The 18,831-nt window shown below is 42.4% G+C and overlaps 1 protein-coding gene across 1 annotated transcript; it reads left to right on the top strand.

Moving 5' to 3' along the window:
* Window positions 1-806: 806 nt before the first annotated feature.
* LOC309546937 (uncharacterized protein) lies at window positions 807-4,274 on the top strand (the record flags this gene model as incomplete). Its single annotated transcript, XM_082246677.1, has 3 exons — window positions 807-1,001; window positions 2,669-2,845; window positions 3,609-4,274. The coding sequence occupies 3 exons, from the start codon at window positions 807-809 to the stop codon at window positions 4,020-4,022; spliced, it is 786 nt and encodes a 261-aa protein (XP_082102803.1). The 3' UTR covers window positions 4,023-4,274.
* Between the last annotated feature and the right edge of the window lie 14,557 nt (window positions 4,275-18,831).

Genomic DNA, 18,831 nt, shown 5'->3' with positions numbered 1-18,831 from the left:
ACACTTACAAAATGTTAAAGATAGTCACACTTATCATAGTGTCATCAGTCCCATGGTTACTGCCATCCTGCAGGCTCCAACGGCGGTCCGGGTGGCTGTAAAGGAGATGTGAAGAGGCTGAGATGCCTTGAAGATCCAGAAAGATCGCGCTGACCAGTATGGACTGCACAGGAGGAAGTGAGGTCAACGGAAGAGGCGGTAGTCAGGATTGACAATGACAAGTATATAGGCTACACGCAGAAACCACGGGACTGATGACACAATGATGAGCGTTACCATCTCTTACATTTTGCAAGTGTTTTTACCCTTGTGCAATAAATGCTGATACTCTAATACTACAATCAGGTGGTGCTTCCCCTCTTTCCCCTTATTTGATGGTTTGACAGTTTGGTTGAGGACACAAGCAAAAGTGACAGTTAGCAATCCCAGCATTCCAGGAATGTAACTGTTCTTTGAACCGATTAAATTGATGGGTTTAGTTCCGCTTAATGACTTATGGTGGGCAATACACTAGCAGAAAAATCGACCGTGCGAGTTTTCTAAAATCAAACGATTTATTGGAATGGCAATAGATACTACCATCATAGAATGATCGAATTTCGAAAGATAAACGTTCCATGAACATAAATTAACAATTTTATCGTTAGTTTTCATGAAATCAGAAGGGAAATAACAACATGAAAGTGACCTCTACATGTAACTTCCGTGTTATACTCACTCTCATTTCCGGAACGATCGGTGTTGAAGAACCTTCTTTCCTGAAACTTTAACAATGGATCAACTGAATGAGTACCATTGCCATAGGAATGCTTGGAGTAATTGCTATACAACAGGCAAATGCTAAGAAGAGGAAGAGAAGTCAATGGACCAAGCAATGGCTGAGGAAGCGTGATCAATATTCACATATGCCCTTGCTGAGAGACCTGAAGGAGAATAATCCTGATGACTTCCGCAACTATCTCCGAATGCCAGATGAATCCTTCCAGCTGTTATTGAGCCAAGTATCACCTCTGATAACAAAGCAGGATACGGTGCTCAGACAAAGCATCACTGCAGAGCCACTATGGCTAACAGAGGGTGAAATCAGGGAAAGGCTGGATAAACTTAACACAAACAAATCACCAGGCCCGGATGGCGTACATCCAAGAGTACTCAAGGATCTCAGTAAGGTTATATCTAGACCACTGTTCCTGATCATTGCTGACAGTATTAGGACAGGAGATGTACCAGGGGAGTGGAGGAAAGCAAACGTGATTCCGATATTCAAAAAGGGTCAGAGGCATATACCGGGAAATTATAGGCCTCTAAGTTTGACATCAGTAGTATGTAAACTTCTGGAGGGGATGATAAGGGACTATATCGTAGAGTTTGCCAAAGACAACAGCATCATCAGCAGTAACCAGCACGGGTTTACAAATGGGCGTTCTTGTCAAACCAACCTCTTAACATTCTACGAGGAGGTGGGCTGTGAGCTGGATAGGGGCAGACCAGTGAATGTGGTGTACTTAGATTTCGCTAAGGCGTTTCATACAGTTCCCCATAAGCGCTTAATTTATAAAATAAGGTCTGCAGGTATCTACAGCAGGGTCTGCTCTTGGATATGGAACTGGCTAAAAGGGCGTGTCCAAAGGGTGTAATAAACAGCGCATACTCAGACAGAGGTAGTAAGGGGGGTCCCCCAAGGCTCAGTCCTGGGACCAACCTTGTTCAATTTATTCATAAACAGCATTGAGGACGGGATCAGTAGTTCGATATCAGTTTTTGCAGATGACACAAAATTGGGCAGGGCAATAACTGTACAGCATGAAGCAGATATCCTACAGGATGACCTAGACAAAATAACAGAGTGGGCAACGACTTGGCAAATGAGGTTTAACGTGGAGAAGTGTAAGGTTTTGCACTTGGGGACTAGAAACATAAAAGCACAATACACATTAGGAGGGGAACCCTTGGGGGAATCAAAAATGGAGAAAGATCTGGGAGTCTTGGTTGATGATAGACTAGGCAACAGCATGCAATGTCAAGCGGCAGCTGCCAAAGCCAGCAGGATATTAGCATGCATAAAGAAAGGGATGTATTCCAGAGATAAGTCTATAATCCTTCCACTTTATAAAACTCTGGTCCGACCACATCTGGAGTATTCTGTCCAGTTCTGGTCGCCAGTCCTCAGGAGGGATGTGTTGGAGCTGGAGAGAGTCCAGAGAAGGGCAACTAATTAGGGGATTGGAGGACCTTAACTATGAAGAGCGTCTGCAATCGCTTGATTTATTCTCCCTGGAGAAGAGACGCCTGAGGGGGGACATCATAGCAATTTTTAAATATCTCAATGGGGATCTGAGCTTAGAAAAAAAGCTGTTCAGTCGAAGGGATTGCATGAGGACTCGGGGGCATACATTGCGATTAGAGGAGAAGCGTTTTAACCTCAGGCAACGTGGGGGGTTCTTTACTTTTAGGGCTACAAGATTGTGGAATTCTCTACCACAAGAGGTGGTTTCTGCGGGTAGTATGGTGGCTTTCAAAAGACTATTAGACATACATCTCAAGGATCAGAACATTCAGGGGTATGTGAGATGATTACAGCCACACACACCTACACAGGTTGAACTGGATGGACTGTTGTCTTTATTCAACCTCACCTACTATGTAACTATGTAACTATATGTAACAGCTAATAGCAACCCTGCGTTTCCTAGCAACTGGAAGGACAACCCTGCGTTTCCTAGCAACTGGAAGGACATATGAGGATTTGAAGTTCAGCACAGGAATATCGGCTCAGTCTCTCGGATGTATCATTCCTGAAACGTTTGGAGCTATAGTGAAGGTCCTGCAACGTGATTATTTAAAGGTAAGCACATTCTGTCTATTCTGGTGTAGTTTAACCCCTATCCATTATTTTGCCCACCACTAGCTGTAAAGAGCACACTCAAGCACAGCACATCAGCTTTTAGTGCAAATATAAAATTTTATTGCAAATAGAACATAAACATACAACCAATATAATAAATATAGTCAATATAATAGAATGATCCAACTGAATCATTTGATAACCCAAAAACATAGAACATATTAATATATATATATAAATATATAATAAAAAATAAATACAGCAATAAACACAGTTTACAGCAATGTGTAGCTGTAATCATTTGCCCTGGTTTGTGGCTCTTCAGGGGGGCAAGGTGCATGCCACTGCTGTAGGTGATGCATGTCCGGTGGTGGTGTTTGAGTAGGCTCACCTATGAAGGTGTTGGGTATAAGCTCTCCCTTGATCCCTTTGTTGAGTAATTGTAGGAACAGAGGTTCCAGCAAGATCTTCTGCTCCTCAGACATCCTTCTCAATTTTTTTGCACCAAATGCGCATAGGTCATCGCATTCATCCCTGGGTTCATTCAGGACTGCTTATGCCTGTGCTAGGAACGCCGCAGTGTGGTCATGCACAGCGCAACGTTTTTTTTTTAAGGTGTTTCCACCACTGCTGCTGAGGTACAAGGCTCCCTGTTTTCCCTTGGAGTGGTGAATAGATCCTGTGTTGTTCAGAAGAAATTAATATGTTATTATAAGTCATAATATCAAATACTAACTTTTAACAACTTCTTTTTTTGTTACAGTTACCAACAACAGTGGAAGAGTGGCTGGCAACAGCAAAACAATTCCAGGACTATTGGAATTGCCCAAACTGTGGCGGTGCAATTGACGGGAAACATGTTCAGATTACCCCACCTGCGAACTCTAGATCATACTACTTCAATTACAAGGGCTATTTCAGTATACTGTTAATGGCCATAGTAAATGCCAAGTATGAATTTATTTTCGTAGACATTGGGAAGAATGGGCGAAACTCTGATGGAGGGGTTATAGAGAAAACAGAGTTCACCAAACAGTTGAAGAATAGGTCACTGAATCTTCCATCCAGACAAGAGACCGAACATGGACTAAATTTTATATTTGTTGCAGATGAGGCGTTTGGTTTGGGAGAAAATGTGATGGAACCGTTTCCCATGAAAAACCTTAACCCAGATTAACGCATCTTCAATTACAGACTGTCAAGAGCTAGACGTGTTGTTGAAAATGCATTTGGTATAATGACCAATCGTTTTCTCATTTTTCATACTGCCATAATTGTCTCCCCTTCAAACATTGACAAAATTGTGCACTGTTGTTGTGTTTTGCACAATTTTCTGCGTCGTAATGCTTCCACCTACATGACACAAGCCATGGTGGATAGAGAAGACACATTTGGCGGTAGTGTCATTGAAGGGGATTGGCGAAGTGACAGTGAGTGAGGCACTCTTGAACCTAGACCATGTACCACCACGCCTCTCCACTCAGATAGCACGTCAAAATCGCATAAAATATATGCAATATTTTGTTGAGCCTGGTGCTGTCGATTAGTGGAATAACATGTGAATGTGAATGTTTGTTTTTGGGCTTTAAAAATCTGTAACCAGCTGAACATGTTTGTTAAGATAAAAAAATAAATTGTTATGTTTGAAAATTCAGAATGTGTATGTTTTATTAAAATAACTTGCTGTTCATGAATATTACCTGGCTGAAGACAGATTCCTCAGGTGTCCTTTCCTTTGACTCAGGGGTACTGGGTGATGGCTCCATTTGGAGACTGCTGACCGACGGTCTTGATTCCTACTGCTCATTCAGGAATCTGAGACTGTCAAAATACCAACTCTGTACAGCGGTGGTACATGTGCCGCCGTTACATATGTATGTGGCACATGTCCCACTGATGCTCACATGGACTGCCACATGACTGGTGGTTACTACCTCCTCCAACTACATTTTTCTCAATGCACTTGTAATGTGTCAATTTAAAACATTTCATTTTTGTGTGAAATATGTGCCTCGATAAACAGTGGTACATGTGCCGCCTGTACATATGTATGTGGCTCATGCACCACTGCTCCTCACATGTACTCTGTACAGCGGTGGTACATGTGCCACCTGTACATATTTATGCGGCACATGCACCACTGCTCCTCACGTGTACTCTGTACAGCGGTGATACATGTGCCGCTGGTACTTATGTATGCGGCACATGCACCATTGCTCCTCATTTCACGTGTCAATGCAAACTGGTAGGTAATACCTGACTATTTTTGGTTATGGAAAGATTGAAACAATAATGACTGCAAATAATTGTTTTGAAAAAAATATTTTTTCAGCACTGCAAGGACTTTATTTGAAAATAAATAAATGTAGAACATTACAACATACATAACGATCTTTGTATTTTTGGGACCATAACATGTTTTATAATGTTTATATTGTTTGTGACATGCTGTGCTTTATTTGCAATAAAGTTTGTTGATTATTGCACAAATTTGTTTGGTTATTGTATACTCTATATTTGTAAAAACTAGCAGTGTGCCCTTGTTTGATGAGTTTAGACATGAACGTTCGGGGAACTTAAATGCACTTTACATAAAACGTTTTTTCGTGGATCAGACATTTCTTTTATTATGATCACCTGTAATATGTCTACCTTCTGGGTTAAAGATTTTGGCACATACGCAAGAAAAGTTGCACGATTGTTCTCGGGCGAGGCAGCCACAAAACACAAGAATGTCGGTAGATCAGCAAAAATATTTCCAATTTCTCAAACGATTTTTTAAGGCCGGAAAGTTGAAAGCCGTTACCGTTCGTCACCTATTAACTATAAGAATATCGGGCGAACGATCGCCATTATAGATTTTCTACCGATTTTTCTGCTAGTGTATGGCCAGCATAACTCTTCACGGCTAGGGGATTCTGCAAAATTGCAACTTCCAGGAAGAAGAAACAAGAGCAATGCTTGAGGCAATTGACAGCACTCACTAATTTTGATAGCATTATTATTAATGTGGAATGTATATCCTTCGCTAAAGAACATTATTTTTTATCAAGTTGTTATGGTTGAAGTTCTGTTTTAGGTAGGACTCTTGGTATTTTCTTTTAAATGCAGCTTTCTTTTTGTTGGAAATTCTTACAAGAGTCTTCTGTTGTCTCATTATTGGGACTTCCCCCTTCTCCTAGAAGCTCTCCAGCAACGTTTGTTTTTTACTCATTTTGGCTTCTGTTAGCAAAGCCTGCAACCAGATTCAGCTTGTCACTATTCTACCACCAGATGCAGCTTGTCACTATTTGCCACCAGATGCAGCTTGTCACTATCTTGCCACCAGATGCAGCTTGTCACTATTCTGCCACCAGATGCAGCTTGTCACTATTCTGCCACCAAATGCAGCTTGTCACTATTCTGCCACTAGATGCAGCTTTTTACTGTTGCAGCTTGCCACCAAATGCAGCTTGTCACAATCCTGCCCAAATGCAGCTTGTCACTAGCCTGTCACCACAGCTCCAGATGCAGCTTGTCAATGTAGCCTGCCACCACAGCACCAGATACAGCTTATCACTATTCTGCCACCAGCTGCAGTTTGTCACTGTTGTGGCCTGCCACCAGATGCAGCTTGTCACTGTTGTGGCCTGCCACCAGATACAGCTTGTCACTGTTGTGGCCTGCCACCAGATGCAGCTTGTCACTGTTGTGGCCTGCCACCAGATGCAGCTTGCCACTGTTGCGGCTGCCACCAGATTTAGCTTGTCACTATCCTGCAACCGGATGCAGCTTGTCACTGTTGCGGCCTGCCATCAGATGCAGCTTGTCACTATCCTGCCATCGGATGCAGCGTGTCACTATTCTGCCACTAGATGCAGCGTTTTACTGTTGCAGCTTGCCACCAATTTCAGCTTGTCACAATCCTGCCCAAATGCAGCTTGTCACTATTCTGCCACTAGATGCAGCTTTTTACTGTTGCAGCTTGCGACCAAATGCAGCTTGTCACGATCCTGCCCAAATGCAGCTTGTCACTAGCCTGTCACCACAGCTCCAGATGCAGCTTGTCAATGTAGCCTGCCACCACAGCACCAGATACAGCTTGTCACTTTTTAAGAATTTAAGGCCACTTTATAATTGTGTGGTTTTCTGATTGCAGTGAAAGACTTAGAACTTGCAGCCTCTCCCCAGCGCTATGGAATCCGGCATTCGGGAGCAGGGAAACAAGCACATGTGCATTTGGTATTACACTATAATCACTGCTCTTGGGTAGGCCTTTTCACATCTCATAGGATGGAACCCTGTAATTACAGGGTTCCATCCTATGAGACGTGAGAAAGTGGACCCAATAGCAGTGATGCAGGGTGGTCAGTGAGAGCTGATGATGTCATCTCTGCTCACCCGCCGAACCTCCTTCAGTGTGGCCTGCCCGGCTACAAACAGGGCACAGACCAGCACCGGTCTGCGGCCTGGGGGTTGGGGACCCCCCGTGGCCCCCGTCCTACTGTGTGCTACTTGCTCACAAAGGCATGACAGTTGGTGGAGCGTTATACAGGAGCTGATAGACATTTTTGTTTATCAGTGTCCAATCTCCTGAGGGTGGCAGTAAAACCCAAATGCCCAAGAAATACATACTTTTCTGTGTCCCTCAATGGTTTTCAAGGAAAAGATTTTACAGTAAGTATGCGAGTCCTTTTTATTACATACATAGTTACATAGTTACATAGTAGGTGAGGTTGAATAAAGACAATAGTCCATCCAGTTCAACATGTGTAGGTGTGTGTGGCTGTAATCATCTCACATACCCCTGAATGTTCTGATCCTTGAGATGTAAGTCTAAGAGTCTTTTGAAAGCCACCATACTACCCGCAGAAACCACCTCTTGTGGTAGAGAATTCCACAATCCTGTAGCCCTAACAGTAAAGAACCCCCTGCGTTGCCTGAGGTTAAAACGCTTCTCCTCTAATCGCATTGTATGCCCTCGAGTCCTCATGCAATCCCTTCGAATGAACAGCTTTTTTTCTAAGCTGGGATCCCCATTAAGATATTTATAAATTGCTATCATGTCCGCCCTCAGACGTCTCTTCTCCAGGGAGAATAAATCGAGCGATTGCAGACGCTCTTCATAGTCAAGGTCCTCCAATCCCCTAATTAGTTTAGTTGCCCTTCTCTGGACTCTCTCCAGCTCCAACACATCCCTCCTGAGGACTGGCGACCAGAACTGGACAGAATACTCCAGATGCGGTCGGACCAGAGTTTTATAAAGTGGAAGGATTATAGTCTTATCTCTGGAATACATCCCTTTCTTTATGCATGCTAATATTCTGCTGGCCTTGGCAGCTGCCGCTTGACATTGCATGCTGTTGCCTAATCTATCATCAACCAAGACTCCCAGATCCTTCTCCATTTTTGATTCCCCCAAGGGTTCCCCTCCTAACGTGTATTGTGTTTTTATGTTTTTAGTCCCCAAGTGCAAAACCTTACATTTCTCCACGTTAAACCTCATTTGCCATGTCGTTGCCCACTCTGTTATTTTGTCCAGGTCATTCTGTAGGATATCTGCTTCATGCTGTGCAGTTATTGCCCTGGCCAATTTTGTGTCATCTGCAAAAACTGATAACGCACTACTGATCCCATCCTCAATGTTGTTTATGAATAAATTGAACAAGGTTGGTCCCAGGACTGAGCCCTAGGGCACCCCGCTTACAACCTCAGACCAGTCTGAGTATGCGCTGTTTATTACCACCCTTTGGACACGGCCTTTAAGCCGATTCCGTATCCAAGAGCAAACCCTGCTGTCGATACCTGCAGACCTTATTTTATAAATTAAGCGCTTGTGGGGAACTGTATCAAACGCCTTAGCGAAATCCAAGTACACCACATCCACTGGTCTCCCCCTATCTAGCTCACAGCTCACCCCCTCGTAGAATGTTAAGAGATTGGTTTGACAAGAACGCCCATTTGTAAACCCGTGCTGATTACTGCTGATGATGTTGTTGTCTTTAGCAAACTCTACGATATAGTCCCTTATCATCCCCTCCAGAAGTTTACATACTATTGATGTCAAACTGACAGGCCTATAATTTCCCGGGATATGCCTCTGACCCTTTTTGAATATCGGAATCACGTTAGCTTTCTTCCAATCCCCTGGTACATCTCCTGTCCTAATACTGTCAGCAAAGATCAGGAACAGTGGTCTCGATATAACCTTACTGAGTTCCTTGAGTACTCTCGGGTGTACGCCATCCGGGCCTGGTGATTTGTTTGTGTTCAGTTTATCCAACCTTTCCCTGATTTCACCCTCTGTTAGCCATAGTGGCAAGTCCTGTGTATTACTACTAACCATACAGTCATGGTCAGTGTACCCCTCCGTTTCCTGTGTAAAGACTGACGAGAAAAAAGCATTCAGCACGGTTGCTTTTTCAGTGTCCTCTGTAACCATCCTCCCATCATTGTTAATTATGTGTGCAATATGTTCTGCCTTAGTTTTTTTTGCTGTTGATATATTTAAAGAATTTCTTTGGGGTTTTTTTTACTATCCTCCGCTATTTGTCTCTCAAAGTTGATTTTAGCCATCTTGATTTCTTGTTTACTTTTCTTATTTGCTTCCTTGTATTGCTCGAAAGCCGATACTGTGCCCTCTGATTTATACTTCTTAAAGGCCAATTTTTTTCCCCTAATAAGTTTTTTGACGCTACGGTTTAGCCAGCCAGGTTTGGCTTTGTCTCTTCTAAATTTATTTCCCATAGGAATGCACTGCAAGATGCCTTTGCTTAATATGTTCCTAAAGCATTCCCATTTATCCTCTGTGGTCAGTGATCCCAGGGTTTGGTCCCAGTTTACCCTTTCCATCAATGAGTACAATTATGGAAAGTTTGCCCTTCTGAAGTTTAGGGTTCTTATGTTCCCCACTTGCCTTGTTATATTGTTATTTATACTAAATGTGATCATCCTGTGATCGCTAGAGCCCAGGTTGTCCTGGACTCCTACCTCCGAGATTAGGTCTGGGTCATTAGTGATCAATAGATCCAGGACTGCGTTTTCTCTGGTAGGGGAATCCACCAACTGTGACATGTAATTATCCAGTAAGGTTATTAAGAAAAAAAAATCTGTGATTGGTAAATAGCTTGAAGAATTAAATATTGTTTGCTCAGTTTGTATTTTTAATAAAAAGCAAAACATCATCATGTAGGTGAAAACCAGGGAAACTTGGAGACATATGCAAAAAGGTGGGTGCTCATACTACACTGTTGTTAGTAAATCTAAAAAAAATGTACACTCAGACTGTAATGTGTATGATCAACATAATACCCATCTTAGAGAAAAAATTCCCTCTTCCCCTAAAAGGAAAGTTTATCTTAGAAATGTTATGTTTTACTGAATGGCCATCCACCTAAAAAAAAAAAAACCTACTCCCTTGAAGAGCAAAGATGTCTGGTTGTTTTTTTTTTTTTTTGTTTTTTTTTTAAGTGCCTCTACAAGGTAATTTATTATATCTCAGTAGGTTTAATTAAATAGTGCCTAATTTAAACCTCAAGGACCATGAACTGCCAAGGCTTTAAGACATGTTTAATTAACATGTAATTAGGCAATTAGCTTTGCTTTTTTAATCACTGCACAATGCCTCTTAAAATTACTGATCTACTTATTTAATGTAGATAGAAGGCTTTTTGGATCATGTTATTTGACTGCTATGATGGCTAAAGATGGTTTGTGGTTGAGAAAATTTAAAGGATAAGTTAACCTTTTTTTTTTTTTTTTAATTCAAGCTCCCCTATGTACAGTATGTTGTGGAAATTGCATATTACGTATTTCTCTCATTTAATACAGTGGCTCACCAATGCATTGTAATCTCTGGTCGAGAAGCCATATAAGGTCATACCTTTCTTTTTCCGTAAGGCTTGGCTTGGAATGCAGCAGCAGTATAACAAAGCCTACCTCCCCCCCCCCCCCTGTAAGGTGAAGCCAAACAATGGATAAGCAAGCCCTTTTCTCCTCAGGACAAAGGGTGTTGGTTTGGGGGGATGGTATATTCCTTATACACAAGTCTAAATACTTCTGCCCAAGCTGTTAAGTTTTCAGTCTCACAAGAAACATCCATGAAGCAAGAACTGGACGCTGATTTTCCCTGAGCCATGTTGCGTGATAGCAAATGGGACTCCATGGCTGCAAACTTCTTTTAGTTAAGTTTTCTTGATATATATCTATTTTTATCTGTATCTGCCAGTCTTGTATTATTGTAATAGTTTTGTATGTACAGATTGCTTTTGCATAGTAAAAGCACATTTATATACACCACAAAGGTCTAAGTTTCCTTGTTTGTACCTCAAAGTAACCTTGCTAGACGCAAGCAAAACACAGTACCAATATACCGTTAATGTACCTCAGTTGCACAACAATAAAAGCTTTCTTTGATCTTTAGAGCAAGACCTTACTTAGTCCTTGCTGTATTTATTAGAAAGCTTCAGAGACTTCCAGGTATATAAATTTCGGACGGAGAAACCAGTAAGACACAGGAAGGAGTTTACTAGCTGACCTCATTAGCACACACATCTTGCACTGACCTTATTAAAACTCACAACCTTCACCCATCAACTTACTATGTTTGCACAGCCACCTCGATATCCATCCACACGTGAATTTGCTTGCCTTGTCAATTCAAGCTTTCCTAGCTGCTATGTCTGCATATTAAACTCTCTGGGGCCATGTGTTGGAAACCCCTGATGTAGTGCAAGGTCCTTCCTTATTGGATACAGAGTGAATGGATACACAATGTATCCTATTCCATAGTTTTGCTAAATCTAAAGAAGATTGTACAATCAGATTGTATAGTTTTTGGCCACCTTTTTACACCTAAAATTAACTAGTTGAACTTTCAGTGCCATTAACTGTTAATGGCACAGCAAAGACACATTTTGCCACATAAAAAAAATGGGTGACAAACACAGCAAGATGCACAGTAGAAAATGCAACTCGCACCACGCCAAAATGTCCCATGAGCTACTTTTTTTTTTAATTTTATATTTTGACAACAAAGTATCCAACAAACCACATCTAGGCACGTTCAACGGTAAGATCATATAACAGAAGGGGATCAAAAAGAAAAAAAGTCACAACACTCTGTTACAGATGTAATAATGCATAAGGATAGAAAGTACAAATCATCCAAATAGAAAAAAACAAAAGGGAAGTTTGAATTAAGAGCACCACAAGGAGCAGGAGGCCTTAAAGTGGTAATATTACCCTAGATGTAAGCTGATAGTGACATAGGTCTTCTGATGAAAAAACATGATGAAAACTATGGAATATAATAGAAAACGTCCTTATCCTGCCACATGGCACCAAGTGCATAAGTAATGAGAGTACTGTACTGTTGTTCAAGTTGCATCCAGAGCTTAAAATCACCATGTCTACACCAGTCATTTACCCTCCCGAAATGGGCAGCCTGATAATATGTCAGGACATCCGGGGCTGCTAGACTGCCCCCATAAGCTACTTTACCATGCATAGTGCAGCCCATTGAAATCAATGGGCTGCCCCATGTGTATGTCGCCTATACAACCCAAAAGTGCCTATAAGTGCCGTCTATCAGTGCTACATATCAGTGTTGCATATAAGTGCCTCCTATCAGGGCCCATCAGTGCTAATATTGGTGCCTCCTCATCAGTGCCACCTCATCAGTGTCCTTCAGTGCTGTCTCATCAGTGCCCATGAGTGAAGCCCATTGGTGCCCGTCAGTGCTGCCTCAACAGCGCACATCAGTGAAGGAGAAAAATTACTTATTTACAAAATTTTCTAACAGAAACTGTTTTATTCTGTCTTTTTTAGCAAAAAGCTTAAAAAAATCCAGTGGTGATTAAATACCACAAAAATAAATCTCTATATGTTTGAAAAAAATTATAAAAATTTAATTTGGGTACTGTGTTGCATGACCGCACAATTGTCGTTCAAAGTGCGACAGCACTGAAAGCTGAAAACTGGCCTGGGCAAGAAGGGGGTGAAAGTGCACAGTAATGAAGTTGTTAAGCAGGGTATTTCCTGACTGGTGGCCCCACTTGGTTTCCACTACTTCCGCAAAGGCCATCTGCCCCTCCAGTTCCTTTCCCGATCAAATGAGATCACCTATCCCAAGGCCATTGGCAGCACCCCAATCCAGCAAGGCTATGACTAATGGCCTGGCTATTGAATCGGCCCGATTAGAGGCACAGGGTTTTTCATGTAAAGTTATCAACACTGTGAAGAAAGGCAGAAGACCTTCCACAAACCGTACTTTTGAAAGAATTTGGAACAGTAAATTTCTCCAAAGTCACTCTGGCTCTAGCCAATGTCTTAAAATTATACAAACAAAGGAAATCAATCTGGATGGAACTTTTCAGGCATTCCACAAATTAACGATAACGCTAGAATTCGAATTCTTGCAATTGGCTCTGGATGTTGGTTAGGCTTATAGCTCAATTAGGGTACACATTTCTGCCCTATCTTTATTCACAGGTAGCCACTGGGCTGAGAAACCGTTAATCCAGCGTTATATTCATGTGGCAATCCAGATACGGCCACTCAAGAGATCCTTACTCCCTTTGTGGGTTCTGGGTTTAGTGTTGAAAACTCGGATACAATCACCTTTAATTCCGATAGAGCCATTGTCAGCTCTGGTTCCTCATGCTTAACCACCTAAGCCCAGGAGGATTTGGCTGCTCAAATACCAGAGCCTATTTTGCGATTCGGCACTGTGTGACTTTAACGGACAATTGCGCAGTCGTGCGAAGCTGTACCCAAATTAAATTGACGTCCTTTTTTTCCCACAAACAGAGCTTTCTTTTGGTGGTATTTGATCACCTGTGCGATTTATACTTTTTGCGCTATAAACAAAAAAAGAGCGACAATTTTGAAAAAATAACAATATTTTTCACATTTTTTTATATGAAATTCCCCCCCAAAAAATAGTAAATATAAAATGGTATACATATGCACTGTTACTGTAAAAATGACACTGGCAGGGAAGGGGTTAACTTTATTTGTGATCAAGGGGTTCAGTGTGTCCCTAGGGGCATGATTCTAACTGTCAAGGGGCGTGGCTTGTGATGTAACCACAGAGACATACGATCCTACATAGCAGGATCTTATAGTCTCTGCAGTTACACCAGGGAGAATGACAGGCGGCTTTGTTTACATTAGCGGGAGATCGCGAGTGGCAGGCGGACATCGGAGCCGCCGGTCACTCGTGCGGGGATGTCAGGGAATGAGCAGGGGCAGGAGCGCGCCTTCGGCTGCGCACACTCGCCCCCTAGAGGCTCGTGGGCGAGCGACGTACCGGTACGTCTCTTTGCCCAAGAGTGCCAGACTGCCGCAGTATATGTACTTGCGGTGGTCGGCAAGCGGTTAAAGTAAATCTTCGGCTTTCAAAACTTTATTCCTCTGCTCCACCCCTCCTCTGTTTCTCTACATGATTAGCAAGCTTTTTTTTTTCATTTTTTTTACTTTTTTTTATTAAACTGGAGCTCCAATCTCCTATGCAATTTTTTTTATAAAAGCACCCCATGATTCTCTTTACTTGTACAATATAACAATATAATTAGAATTTTGTTATAACTGTAATTATCCTCTTTACGTCTAAATATATCATTACTCACGTGATCCTGACAGGCAGGCAAAGGCCGTTGATGATGTGGGCATCTGAAGCCTGCTTCTGTTTGTTTCTGGGATTTCGTGCAGCAGGCTACCCAGCCTGCACCTCTCGATCTTGCACTTGTGCAGTAATAAAAGGTGCAGCGCACTTTGTTGATTATAGTAATGGGGGCATGGGTGGAAGTTCCTCCTGCCCCATTGGTTTGGCAACCTGTCAATCAACACAGAACAGCGGTGTCCCAAAAATACTGTGAAATTTCACTGTAAGGCTCCTGAGGACTCCTGAGATGGCGCAGCTATCCCAAGAGATGATGCAGATATCCCAAGAGTCCAAAAGAATCGCCTAATGACGAAAGTGCCTAGGTGGCCAAAACCGGAAGTGCCACCTGTATACAAGAAAAAAAGGTATTTACAAAATAAATAAAAAAAATAAATAATTTACAGTTATATCTGTACTGTAGGTGGGCTTTCTGATCCCAACAACATGTGAAAATGGGTGAAACTCCACTTTAGGACAACGTTCGGCCCCGACCCCCCCTTGCACGGTATTTGCCTAAGCGAAAGACATGCACTCTGCTCCATTTGCCTCCTGGGATATGCAGGTCACATTCCCGAGGAGGCATAACCTTTCATTGAGGAAAGAAGGAGGGCGCGAGCCTATCGGCTTGTCATCCATAGGCACCCCAGCTGAACCCGGAACAGCTAGCAGACTATTCATGATGTCACATGGCGGCACAGGACTGAGCACTGGCAAAAGAGAAGAGGATCTGAACTGGGCAATGCTGGATCCGCTGGGTGGGTGAGTATCTAAAGTGTGCCTAATTCACCATTAGGTAAGTAGTGTGTTTTTTCTTTTTTTTTTTTTTTTAAAGAAAATATGGGGAAAGGGGTAAATTTGCTCTAAGGACCTTCGCATGGCATTACAAGCTGGATGTACAGTTGGAAGCTTCTGTGAAGTTTGGAACAGTGGTAGTGTTGGCAGATTTGCATTAAAAACAAAATGCCATTCTGTCTTAGCAGAATTTGTGGTGTCATTGTTGTCTATTTCCCTGCCCAGGTTTCCGCTAGTTATGTCCAATTTTGTGCTGACGTGAGGTAGGACAGGAGTATGGAAAATTGTTATTGAATACCATAATTTTCCTTTCCTGGCCTATTCTAACATTAGCACAAAGAAGGCTAGGTACTGAACACTAAGGTAAGGAAGGAGAGTCCATTTATTACACTGGAAAGAGGTGGTCTTGGGCAGTTTAAAAGTTACCCATCGTATGTTGACATTTGGATAGGCCAGGAAAGTAATGTAATGTTAAGTATTTGATAACAATTTCTATAATCCTCCCTAAGAAATTGAATGAGAAACCTGTAGTAGATATGCTCTGTTCTGTATAGGTTCCTAAAGAAAAAATATGGTATGCTTTTTTCATGTCACATTCTGCATATAAAATATTCAGATATATTTAAACTTGTACCCTTACATCTGCCTGTTCTATTACTACTTGTACCCTGGCTAATGCCTGTACACCTCCATTACAATACCCATTACTATAAGCCCATGTGCAATATTTACATTTTTTTTGTATATATACCATGTTTGTCTCCATACTGTGATTTTGGGCACTATAGTCTTTATTCTGTTGTGAATATTTTTATGAATCACATGCTGCAAATATTTCTAATGTCTGGGAACTGGGCTATTATTTATCTGTATCAGCATGTATATGTGATAGAGGACACAAGTTAAATATCTAAGCAATCATGTTTGTGCACTAAGCAGCCAGTTCTAGGTTGGGGTCTTATAGTGAGCTTTCAAATAGCCTATAAAATTCCAATACAGTTATGGCCTTAACCCCCTTTTGTTAATTCATCTGTGTCAGCATGTCTTGAGCAGTCAGTAGGATCTGCTTTAGCCTTATAAAAAGCCATAGAGTTTATCCCCCCCACCTAATGTTTTGGTACCTTGAATAGTTGAAGAAATACTTCATCTTTGACAGTTTAGAAAATTTTAACATCAGCTCTTACACAAAGCTTGGGGTGTCCTTAGGTACTCTAGCACATGATATAGCTGTTCTTCAATCCTTTTGTTTTCAGTCACATAGGTGACAATACCTATGTCTAGGAATATCTGTAGACAACATTGGTCAGCAATTCTCAGAAAAGATAATAATGAAATTGGTTAGAAAACCTTACCAGAAGGCTATTTGGCTATTCTATTCCAAATAGGTAAGCTAGTATGAACGGTTTATGCTCTATAGGTGTAAAATAAAAAGAATTGGGGTTACTGTAGCCCCCAATTCTTTATGGGATGGGAGAAAGGGTTAAATAGGTAATAAAAGTTAGTCAACTAAGTTAGTGGTTTATATATATATGTATGTGTATATATAGTTATATATATATATATATATACTAGAACAGTAGCCATTTTAATGGTTCTTAAAGTGAACTATTGACCCTGGTTATTCTTGTGGGGTTTCTCCCGCTCTAGTTATCTCAGTATCTGGGCAGCTTGTGCTATTTTAAGCTATTCCCGCCTTTTAGGATAGCTGTATCTGGGCAGTTTTGAGCTTGGAGCAGGTTTCCCGCTCAAATCGCCCGCCTTTTGGTCAAGATTCCAGCTCAGTCCGGTTCTGGGAGCACTATTTAAGGCAGTGGCCGCGGGACTCCGGGTCACTCAGCACCTCAGGACTTCTAATTCTTGTTCCCAGGTCGTCTCTCTCCGGAATCCTAATGAGTCTATTGAGGCAGATAATTGAAAAGGCTGGCAGTTCGGGGGGAGACGAGTGGTTACGTCGCTGCCTGGAGCTTCCTCTGGTACAAGATTCTACAGCAATGGCGTTACCTGAGGCGGCGGTGCAAGTCTCCGCAGAGGGGATGAGCAGTAGAGACGTGTCGGTGGATCCCAGTGAAGATGCCTCCATTTCGGCGGATGTCGCGGAAAGACTACCGGGGTCATCACGCATGCGCAGTGTCGTTTCGCATGTCATGTCCGGTCCGGAGGCGGGACCGGTAAAACGTCGGAGGTTGCCCCGGAAAACCCCGACGGAGTCAACAGGATGACGCGCAGCTCCGGTCTCCGCACGGAAGAGGTCGGAAGACGGCTCAAGATCGCCCGGAGCCCCCGGCGAGGAGATCACCGTCCAGCAGTCGCAGGGCCGCATCGGTCAGGTCCGAAGACTCCTCTCGGATGGGACACGCCAACACCTCCAGGATGGATACATCCTCCTCACGGCAGGCTGATGCATCAGCATCTGCAGCCCCGGGTGAGTCCTCTGCCCCGGATAGGATGTTTTCATTAATGTCAAACATTTTAGAGGAATTCAGGTCTTTCTCCAGTCAGTTCAGGAGTCAGTCAGTTCCTTGCCCTTCTAATGTTTGGGTCCCCCCAATTTCAGGAAATGTGGCTGTCAGTCAGGCTAGTCCGGGCAGTCAAGTCGCTGCTTTTGAGTTGGCGCAGAGCCAGAATCTCCCTGAAACTTGTCTGAGGGAAGCATTAGTCTGTGAGATCTCCCCTCTTGGTTTCCATCTGTCAGAAGGCATCAAGGAAAAAATCTGGCAAGGAGCTTTCATTGATGTCCTTTCCTTATTACCTTCAAATAAAGAATTTGTTTCTAAGTCAGATAAGAAGGAAGAGGATGAGAGAAAGAGGCCAATTACTAGGTCTTTTAATAATTGGCTTCAGGCTTTCTTGATATATTGCAGTGTTCTTTGTGAAAAGCAACCCCAGAAAAGTGTTGGCTTATTCCAGCACATTGATATTGTGCTGGAAGCCTATAAAAATTTTGGGGGCAGTGCCTGGTATTCATACGATGTAGCCTTTAGGCAAAAATTATCTGTACAACCTGCACTTAAATGGGGAGTAAAGGATGTAAGCCTGTGGCTAGATTTGTTTTTACCCCAAAGGTCTTTTCCGCCAAAGCCTATCAATCCTCAACAAACAAATTTGCAGTCCTTTCGGAAAGGATTATGCTTTAATTTTAACGAATCGGTCTGCAAATGGCCAGGAACCTGCAAGTTTAAGCACGAGTGTGCTTTCTGCTCTGGACCCCATCCTTTATTCAAGTGCTTTAAGAGGATGTCTATCTCGCAGCAATCAGGAACCTTTCCAAAAGGCCCACACGCCAGTGAATCTAACAAAAATGTTGCCGTGGTTGCGCAAGTACCCAAACAAGGAGAAAGCGCAATTGCTCATTGATGGTTTTGCCTTTGGGTTTTCTCTTCCCGCATTTAAAGGTAAGGGTTGTACTATTCATGCTAATCTAAAGTCGGTACAGGGTTTACATGAAATAGTGGAGAAAAAAATCGAGTTGGAATTGAGGGAGGGCAGGTTTGCTGGCCCCTTTTCTGAGCCCCCTTTCTCAAATTTCAGAGTGTCTCCTCTTGGAATAGTT

This window comes from Pelophylax lessonae (assembly GCF_965119305.1).
Source record: "Pelophylax lessonae genome assembly, chromosome: 1".
NCBI classification, from domain to species: domain Eukaryota; kingdom Metazoa; phylum Chordata; class Amphibia; order Anura; family Ranidae; genus Pelophylax; species Pelophylax lessonae.
The sequence above is the reverse complement of the archived record's forward strand: the minus strand, read 5'-3'. Positions and strand labels throughout refer to the sequence as shown.